This window comes from Rhincodon typus, chromosome 9, assembly GCF_021869965.1.
Source record: "Rhincodon typus isolate 14 chromosome 9, sRhiTyp1.1, whole genome shotgun sequence".
In the NCBI taxonomy this organism is placed as follows: Eukaryota; Metazoa; Chordata; class Chondrichthyes; order Orectolobiformes; family Rhincodontidae; genus Rhincodon; species Rhincodon typus.
This window is the reverse complement of record NC_063340.1, coordinates 29,980,178-29,990,955: the sequence shown is the minus strand read 5'-3', so window position 1 is coordinate 29,990,955 and position 10,778 is coordinate 29,980,178. Positions and strand designations below refer to the sequence as shown.

The 10,778-nt window shown below is 43.6% G+C and overlaps 1 protein-coding gene across 1 annotated transcript in view; it reads right to left on the bottom strand.

Annotated features, from left to right (window-relative positions):
- The window catches only part of LOC109918713 (tubby-related protein 4-like), a 576,781-nt gene that overhangs the window by 426,873 nt on the left and 139,130 nt on the right, over nt 1–10,778 (bottom strand). Inside the window, exon 3 of the mRNA XM_048600969.1 lies at nt 2,961–3,122. Coding sequence (XP_048456926.1) covers nt 2,961–3,122 — 162 coding nt within the window. The remainder of the gene's footprint in view (nt 1–2,960; nt 3,123–10,778) is intronic.

Genomic DNA, 10,778 nt, shown 5'->3' with positions numbered 1-10,778 from the left:
CCTCCCTAACTCCCCACCTACACTCACCTTTACTGGCTCCATCCCCGCCTCTACGACCTGTCTGTTTCCTCTCCAACTATCTTCTCCTCTATCCATCTTCTATCCGCCTCCCCCTCTCTCCCTATTTATTTCAGAACCCCCTTCCCCTTCCCCTCCCCCATTTCTGATGAAGGGTCTAGGCCCGAAACGTCAGCCTTTCTGCTCCTATGATGCTGCTTGGCCTGCTGTGTTCATCCAGCTCTGCACCTTGTTGTCTTGGATTCTCCAGCATCTGCAGTTCCTACTATCTCTCATTCTCATCACTGTCTGGAGGTGCCCTGGAGGATGTAGCACACCCAGCAGAGGTCTTCCTCAGATCAAAAATGGGGAAATGTTGGATAAGGCTGAAGATGACAGGAACTGATAAGAGGCTGAACAATGGATTGTTATGTGGATGGAATGTGAATGAATTATGCAGGTCTGCTAAGAGTTAAAGCTGCAGGAAACCAGTAACTGCTGTCTCTACCAGATAAGGGATACATTTGGGCAAAATATTTGGGATCGCTCTCGTGCATGGCTAAGTCCAAATAAGGCATACATTTGGCCAAAACATTCAGGGTTGGCCATGTTTACAGAGAATCCCAAATAAGACATGCACTTGGCACAGAGACTTGTGTGTAATGAGTCTGAAGAAATTGTATTGTTCAGCAACACTTCAAAGATTCACATCGTATGAAGGTAACCTATGTCAGGAGGCATGGTGAAGACGTCGAGCAGAGTTTTAGCTGGCCAGCTACCAACTCTCCTAGGTAATAACATTTCGGTTTAGTTATAGAAATCAGGGTAGCGAAAGGCAGTGATTGAGATATTTCTAGTAGTTAGAAGTGTGTCCTATTTGTTGAAGTACTTAATAAATTGATTGCTTTTTATAGAGCTCCAAGTGTCTCTGTTGTAGTTTTGTCAATGTATGTACTGTTGTCTCTCAGTCAGGGCAACACAATGGAATGGATGTCATGGTGGCACAGTGGTTAGTAATGCTGCCTCAGAGTGCCAGGGACCAGGGTTCAATTCCAGCCTTGGGCAAATGTCTATGGAGTTTGCACGCTCTTCCCGTATCAGCGTGGGTTTCCACCCACAGTCCGAGGATATGCAGGTTAGACGGATTGGCCATGCTGAATTTCCCCATAGTGTCCAAGGATGCGTAAACTAGGTGGTAAATGCAGAATTACGGAGATAAGGTGGGAAGTGTGGGTCTGGGGGAATGCTCTTCAGCGGGTCAATGCAGTTGGCCTCTTCTGCACTGTAGGGATTCTATGAAATGCTTCCCCCGCTGACACATCTACCATTTGTTCTCAACTATTAGGTCCAGCTGTGCCCCCTCTCTTGCTGGCTTTCCACACGCTGGACTGACAAGCTCTCCATTTTAAGAATTCAGTTTTCTCTACGCCTTTCACACTTTGTCTATCGCAACTAATATTGGGAAAATTGAATTCCCTACAATTATTGGTCTGACTAATAATTGTATTAAACAAGGAAAAGCCGGTGATAATTTGAAATATGTAACTAAAGCCTGCATTGACACAGCACCCTTAATGCACAAACAACCCCCTGTCCTGACCACCAAAGCACCTCCAGGATGAATTACCTATCAAAAAATCTGACATGAAGCTACAGAAGATAATGTTACAATAGATAATTAAAAGCCTGAACAAAAGTGATTAGTTTTAGGTAACATCTTCGAGAAAGAGAGTTAATGGAGTGAATTTCAGTGCTGAGGGCCTAGGCAACTGAAGGCACAGCCATCAATAAGTGGAGTGTTTAAAATCAGAGGTAATGCATTAGAGACAAGAATTGGAGGAGCACTGAAATCTTGAAGGCTTCTCAGCCTGCAAGGAGGATCCAGAAATATAGAGGGAAGAGACCATCGAGGGATTTAAAATCAAAATCATAGAATCATTGAATCCCTACACTGTGGAAACAGGCTCTTCGGCCCAACAAGTCCACAGTGACCCACAGAGCATCCCACCCAGACCCATTCCCCTATAACTCGCCTAATCTACACATCCCTGAACACTATGAGCAATTTAGCATGGCAAATCCACCTAGCCTGCGCATCTTTGGACTGGGGAGGAAACTGGAGCACCTGGAGGAAACCCACGCAGACATGGGGAGAATGTGCAAACTCCACACAGACAGTCGCCCAAGGGTGGAATCGAACCCGGGTCCCTGGCACTGTGAGGCAGCAGTGCTAATCACTGAGCCACCGTGCTGCCCTAAAAATGAAAATTTTATGTGTGTGGTGCTACCAGACCTGGAGCTGATGTAGGCCAGTGAGTGCAGGGTGACAAGTGAATGGACAAGTGAAAATCAGAGTTAGACAAACTGTTGGAAAGATGGAAGGCAGAAGACTAACAAAAAGAGCACTGAAATGGGCAAATCAAGAGGGAAGAAAGGCATGGGTGAGGACTTCAGCAACAGTGCAGCTGAGTTGAGGTGGGACAACTCATAGTGTGTTACTATGTCTTGATGGAGTGGATATATAGTCCGAAACTCACTTTGGTGTAAAATCTGCCACCAAAATTGCAAAGAGACTGGCTCTACCTAGGGGAAAGGGGGCTGAGCTGGTGATTAAGAAACAATTTGCAACAGGGCCTGAGGAACATGAGTAAAGTTTTCTCAGAAATTTCTGCTCATCCAGAATTGGATGAGTAAAAAAACAATGACAAGTCAGAGTGACCGAGGTAGTTGGGTGGAAGTGGCTAATGGATGATTTGATGGATGATGCCGCTGATGATAGCTAAATGCAACAATGTATATTAAGATTTGGCAAGCCCAAAGAGCTAAACAATTCTGACTGTAATATTTTGCAGTTACCTTTTTTCGTTCAGTAAAAAAACTGAGAGCACTCCATCCTAGTAGCTTTTACTTATATTCAACTGAAACATTACAGTGATCACTAAAATTGAAGACAATTACAATACCTGTTGATCATCAGGTGTCCATATTCCACAAGTAATCTGGCTATCCAAATTAATCTCAGAAGACCAATGTCGCTGCCCACTGACAGATCCAACCAGCACAAAACCGTCTCGGTAAGAAATTAGTGCCTGTGTACCATCATGGCTCCAGGTAAAGTCACTGACCTGAGAAACAGAATCCAAGGGAAAAAAAGACTGAAGTGAAATAATTCATGCATTTTCTATTCCCTTTTCCTTTTTATTCCCACCCCCGCTGGACTAGACTATAACATACCCTCCTCTGTCTCACCCAAATGAACTATTTGATCACAAGTCGATCAAAGCTATGCCAACTGGTGGGGTTCTCCGTCGCTCGTTTTTCAAAGTGGAGGTACGTGTAACTAGAAGATGTTGTAAGAAACAGCTCCTCAAATAAGAATAAGGGCCCATTGGCGTTTGCTATCCACATCGATGATTCGGATGAGAATGCACAAGGCATGATTAGTAAGTTTGCGGATGACACTAAACTAGGCACTATCATGGACAGCAAGGAAGGATAGCAGAAATTGCAGCAGGATCTTGATCAACTGGGGAAGTGGGCCGAGAAATGGAAAATGGAGTTTAGTATAGATAAATGTGAGGTGTTGCACTTTGGAAAGTAAAATCCAGGTAGGAGTTTCACGGTGAATGATAGGGCCTTAAGGTGTGTAGTGGAAGAGAGGGACCTTGGAGTTCAGGTGCACAGTTCACTGAAAGTGGAGTCACAGCTAGACGAGGCAGTGAAGAAGGCTTTTGGCACACTGGCCTTGATCAGTCAGGTATTGAGCATAGAATTTACAAGGATGTTGTCAGGACTCAAGGGACTGAGTTATAGAGAGAGGTTGGGCAAGGTAGGACTTTTTTCTTTAGAGTATAGGAGACTGAGGGGCAATCTTATAGAAGTGTACAAGATCATGAGAGGCATGGATAGAGTGAATGCACTCAGTCTTATTTCCAAGGTGGGGGAATCGAGGACTAGAGGGCATCAGTTTAAGGTAAGAAGAGAAAGAATACATGGGAACCTGAGGGACAACATTTTTTACACAGAGGGTGGTACTCATACGGAAAGAGCTGCCAGCAGAAGTGGTTGAGGTGGGTACATTAACAACATTTTAAAGCCATTTGGACAAATACACGAATAGGAAAAGTTTAGAAAGATATGGGCCAAGTGCAGGGAAATGGGCTTAGCGTGGAAGGATATTTCGGTTGGCATGGACCAGTTTGGGCCAAAGGGCCTGTCTCCATGTTGTAGGACTCTATGACTCTATAAGTCACTTTCCTTCTGTTTGCTTCTGATAGTCTTGTGAACATATTGGCAAATACAAAAGGAAACACAGTCCATGATTTGAAAGCCGACACATGCCTGTGGCCTGTAGCGATACAAGTGATTCTGCAGGATGAGAACTGGGAGGTTTCCAAGAGACAGCAACTTGGAGAAAAGAGAAATGAAAGTCAAATCACTGCTTGGTGGTTGAGGAAAATTGGGCTACCTTTTGAGAGGAAATGAGAGTCAAGCTGCTGCCTGGAGTTGGGTTAGGCTAGTTGAGGAGCTAATGAGTCAAGCACCACAACCAATGCGGATGGCATGGAGGAAGTCAGAGAGGTACAAAAGAATCAGTGGTTGCAGCAAGAGCACGACCTGGCACAACTGAGGTGTTAGTCTGAACAGGAGGAAACAACCATATTTTAATTAAATTTTGCAGCTTTTTTTTAATCATTCACAAGATGAGGGCATCACTGGCTAGGCAGCATTAATTGCCCAGAGGACAGTTAAGAGTCAACCACATTACTGTGAATCTGGAATCACAGACCTAGTAAGGATGGCAGTTTCCTTCCCTAAAGGACATTGGTGAACCAGACAGCTTTTTTCAGCAAACGACAATGGATTCATGGTCATCATTAGACTCTTAATTCCACATATTCATTGAATTCAAATTCCACCATTTGCCATGGCGGGATTCGAACTCAGGTCCCCAAAACGTTACTTGGATCTCTGTATTAACAGTACAGCAATAATACCACTAGGCCATCACCTCCCCATCATAATGTGATATTAATCATCTAGCCTCCCCAGCCAGGGTGAATGCACAGTGAATTACAATGTGGTTGAATAGGGTGGTAGGGTATATGTGTGAAACATTTGCCCACCAAGCCCCTCCTTCCACAAAACAGGCTGGAAGAAAAAGGAAAATCCAGGCTGAAAGGCAAGCTATTTGCATGTAAATTCCACAGGGCAAACGAATGTCAATGTTATTTAAATCAACTCTTTAGCTCAGTGCTGGTCTCCAACCTCATCAGACTTGGGGGTCTATTCTTTTTCTCTCTTTAGCTCAGATTCTTAAATGAAAAGCAAAAAAGTTGTGTAAATTAGCACTGCAGCTGAGCACTTTTTAATGGCCATTTTTAACAGTCAATTAAATCATTGATTTATTGCTTTGGATTATTTTTTATGTAATTTGTTCACTCCCACTCCAAAGAGGAAATTGAAATGTGGTGCCTATGCAAAAAGTCTGGACAATCCTGTCATATAATCATTTATATCAGGGATTGCTGGATAGCAGCTATTCATTGGATGGGGTATTGAGTACAAGTGTTGGCAGGTCATGTTACAGTTGTATTGAACTTTGGTTCGACCACATTTGGAATTCTGCGTACAGTTCTGGTCGCCACATTACCAAAAGGATGTGGATGTTTTGGAAAGGGTGCAGAGGAGGTTCACCAGGATGTTGCTTGGTATGGAGGGCACAAGCAATGAAGAGAGGTTGAGTAGATTAGGATTATTTACATTAGAAAGATGGAGGTTGAGGGGGGACCTGATTGAGGTCTACAAAATCATGAGAGGTATAGACAGGGTGGATAGCAAGAAGCTTTTTCCCCAGAGTGGGGGACTCAATTACTAGGGGTCATGATTTCAAAGTGAGAGGGGAAAAGTTTAAGGGAGATATGCGTGGAAAGTTCTTTACGCAGAGGGTGGTGGGTGCCTCGAACACGTTGCCAGCGGAGGTGGTAGAGGCGGGCACAATAGCGTCATTTAAGATGTATCTAGACAGATACATGAATGGGCAGGAAGCAGAGGTTTACAGATCCTTGGAAAACAGGTGACAGGTTTAGATAGAGGATCTGGATTGGCGCAGGCTTGGAGGGCCGAAGGGCCTGTTCCTGTGTTGTAATTTTCTTTGTTCTTTGTTCTTAGAACAAGGATCACCTTCCAAATTAAGAAGTGAACTGCAGTTCGCCAACCTGCACTCTAAATCAGCACTGTAAACATTTTCAATAATATTTTAGTGACAAAAAAGCTTGTTAACAAATCATTCAGGAATTCAAGAGACATTACTTGCAAATCATCCTATCACTGCATTCAACTGACATCCTTCCACTAGCAGTTTCCCTCTTCTAGAGGTATCTAAAGGATTCTGGTAGGAAACATGCACAACTTTTTTAAAAATCTATTATTGGTTCAACTGACACAAAGACTCATGAGAACTTAAGTGCCTGAATACAAAAATTAAGAAAAATAGATAAAGAACAGTACTTCCAGGAAAAAGATGACCTTCTGTTCTGTGGAAAGAACTGGCAGCACAATGGTTAACTCTGCTGCTTCGCAGTGCCAGGGGTCTGGATTTGATTCCAGCCTGGGGTGACTGTCTGTATGGACTTTGCATGTTCTTCTCATGCCTATGTGGGTATCCTCCCACAGTCCAAAGATGTGCAGGTTTGGTGAATTAGCCATGCTAAATTGTCCCATAGTATGCAGACTAGATGAGTTAACTATATTAAATATGGGGTGGCAGGGAAAGGATGGAGGGTCAGTGAAGATTCGGTAGGTTAAATGGCATCTATCTACACTGTAGGGATTCTCAAAAAAAAGGAGCAGCTGGGGTAGTTCTTGAAAGAAGGCTCAGAAGAGATTTGGTACCAGTGTTAAAAACCATGAGGAGTCTAAACAGAGTAGATAGAAGTTGGTTCAAGTGATGGAACAGTTAACACTGACTTCAAGTGATTGGAAAATGAATCAACAGTATTGCAAAGACAAAGAGAAAGAGTGATAGACCAGATTCCATTATGGCTTTCAAAGGGGACTGGATAAGCAGCTATCGGAAAATGTCTACAGGACTATAGGTTAGGGATAGTAGGTGAGATTAACTAAAGTGTTCTTGTAGAATGCTGGCACAGGCTCACTTCACCAAATGGTCTTATACTAAGCTATAACTAATTCATTATTCTAAAAAAATGAACGCCCAAGTTATTTACTTCCAATCCACTCAAAAATGCATTAAGATGTAAACCAGATATATTGCTGGCAGAATAAAACTGTACACTAGCAGCAAAAGCCGGCAATTCTTGTTACACTCCTCTATAAAACAGAGATCATGATGTATCTGGATGACAGCTGTCTCTCAGTTTATTTTTATGGAGATAAAATGTCCTGTAATCACACATCCATAGTTGAAATTCAAAGCTTCACCCATAGTAACAGTACACACTAGAGGCCTAAAGCACTATATCAGAATGCCTCCAATATCAGTCGCATTTTTCTGTATTATTTTTAATTCATCCATGAGATGTGGTTGTTGCTGGCTGGGCCAATCCCTAGTTGGCCTCGAGAGGATGTTGGTGAACTGCCGCAGTCCAATTTGCTGAAGGTAGACACTCTCATTAGTTTTAGGATTTTGAGCCAGCAACACTGAAGGAATGGCAACCTATTTCCAAGTCAGGATGGTGAGTGGTTCAGATGGGGAGCTCGCATGTGGTGGTGTTCCCATGTGTCTGCTGTACTACGAGATGGAAGAGATCCTGAATTTGGAAGGTGCTGTCTAACTAGTCGTGGTGAATTTCTGTGGTTCATGTTGTAAATGATACCAACGTTCTCTCTTATTTTCTTTCCAGCTACTCAAGTCTCAGGGGTCCACACACAGCAGGAATTTCCAGAACTGCAAGTCAATGCTGCAATCAGTGAGCAGACACAGATAACCGTGCACAGAATCTTGAAGTGACTGCATGCACAGCTTAGGGGGAATGTTAGATGGTGCATGCTGCGGCTACTGAGCGTTGCAGGTGGAGGGAGTGGATGTTTGTGGACATAGTCTCATTCAAGCAGGCTGCTTCATCCTGGATGGTGTCAAGCTTCTTGTTGTTGGAGCTGCAAACAAGTGGGGACTATTCCATCACACTGTTGAGTTGTGCCATGTTGAGCAGATGTTTGGGGTGTCAGGAAGTGAGATATGCACCACAGTATTCCTTGCCTCTGATATGCTCTTGTAACCACAGTATTTATATGATTAATCCAGTTCAGTTTCTGGTCAATGGTACCCTCCATGATGTTGATAGTGGTGGTCCAGTGATGGTAACAACATTGAATGTCAACAAGTGACAGTCAGATTTTCTCTTTCTGGACATTGCCATTGGCTGGCTTTTGTGTAGCACGAATGTTACTTGACACCTTTTAGACCTAGCATGGATACTGTCCAGATCTTGTTGCATTCAGACATGCACTTTACTCCTCACACTTACGAGTGGTGCTGAACATTGTAAAATCATGGGTAAACCTCTCCATTTCTGATCTGATGGAGGGAAGATCATTGTGAAGCAGCTGAAGATGATTGGGCCTAGGACACTATCCTGAGGAGCTCCTGCAGAAATGTCTGGGAGGTGAGATGACTGATCAACAACAACCACACTCATCTTCCTATGTGCTAGGTATGACTTCACCCAGTGGACAGTTTCCCCAATTCCCACTGATAAACAGTTTTGCTAGGACTCCTTGATGCCACACTTGGTCAAATGCGGTCTTGACGTCAAGGGCAGTCACTCATATTTTCCTCTTGAATTCAATTCTTTTGTCCATGTTTTAACCAAGGTTATAAAGAGCCGAGTGGTGCTGGCCAAACCCAAACTGGTTGTCAGTGAACAGGATATTTCTAAGCAAGTGTTGCTTGATAGCACCTTCCATTAATTAACTAATGATCAAGAGCAGAGACTGACAGTGTGATAATTAGTTGGACTGGATTTGTCCTGTTGCATGTGTACAGGACATATCTATGCAATTATCCACATTGCCAGGTAGATGCTAGTGTTGTAACTGGAATGGAACAGTTTGGCATAGCAGGTTCTGGAGCCAGAATGTTGTCAGGCTCATAGCCTTAACAGAATCCATTGCCTCCAACCATTTCTTTATCTTACATCATGAGGAGTGAACTGAATTGACTCAAACCTAACAATTGTGATACAGGGGACCTCTAGAAAAGCCAGCGATGGATCATCCACTCTGCACTTCTGGCTGAAGATGGTTGCGAATGCTTCAGCCTTATCGTTCGTGCTAATGTGATGGGGATATTTGTCTCCTCTTTCAAAAGGTGGTTTAATTGTTCACTGCCATTCACAACTGGGTGTGGGATGACTTTGAGAACTTTGATCTGATCTATTCGTTGTGAAATTGCTTAACTGTATAACTTGCTGCATATACTGCTTAACAAAGTAGTCCTATTTAATAGTTTCACCAGGTTGCCACTTCATTTTTAGGTACAACATGGAAATACAGAAGATAGAAGAAGCCCATTGGACTCCTCAAGCTTGCTTTGCCATTACAATCATGGCTGATCATCAAGCTCAATACCATAATCCCACCACCTCCCCCACCCTCCCAATATCCTTTGAACACTTTAGCCACAAGACCTATATCTACCTCCTTCTTGAAAACACAATGCTTTGACCACAACCACTTTCTGCAGTAGTGAACTCCATAGGCTCACCACTGTCTGGCTGAAGAAATTTCTTCTCTTTTCAGTATCACAGTATCATAGGATCCCCACAGTGCAGAAACAGGCCATTCGGCCCAACATGTCCACACCAACCCATTCCCCTACCCTATCCCTGTAGCCCTGTATTTCCCATGTTAATCCAACTAACTTACACATCTCTGTACCCTATGGGCAATTTGGCCTGGCCAATCCACCTAACCTGCATATCTTTGGACTGTGGAAAGAAACCGGAACACTCAGCAGAAACCCAGGCAGACACAGGGAGAATGTGAAAACTCCACACAGACAGGACAAAACGCTCCCTGCCAGGCACGCCATCACATAGATTAGCCAAGGAGTTACAACGGAGATGAAAGCATCTTGTCAGCAGGTCACCCCACTCAATCCATTCAGCCCAAGAGTTCCTCAATTCCATCAAGGACATAAGAATACATGACGACAAGACCATGGTATCATTTGACGTTACTGCCCTATTCACATCGATAGACATACCTCTAGCAAGAGAAACACTGGCAACACTACTAAAACAAGAACCGAGTGACACCATCTCCAAAGACAACATGCTGAAGTTACTGGACCTATGCCTCACTACCCACTTTCCCTTTAACGGCCAAATATATGAACAGATCAACGGGACATCCATGGGATCACCTATCTCCGGACTAATAGCTGAAGCGGTGATGCAGAGCAAAGCACGGCCCTTCCACTAATCCAACCGAAACTATGGATACGATACGTTGGTGACACCTTCGTCATTATTAACTGGACTAAACTAGAGGAGACAGACCAACTAATAAACAACACTCTTACTGGGATCAGATTCAACAAGGAAGAGGAAAAGAACAAACAGCTCCCACTCCTGGACATTTGGGTAGAACGCAGGACCAATGGGGAATTCCTAACAAAGGTACACAGGAAAGCCACACACACTGACCAAGTGCTGAATTTCAACAGCAACCACCCTAACACCCACAAATGAAGTTGCATGAAAACACTATTTAAACAGACAACAACACACTGCAGCAACACAGAACTACGCCAAAAA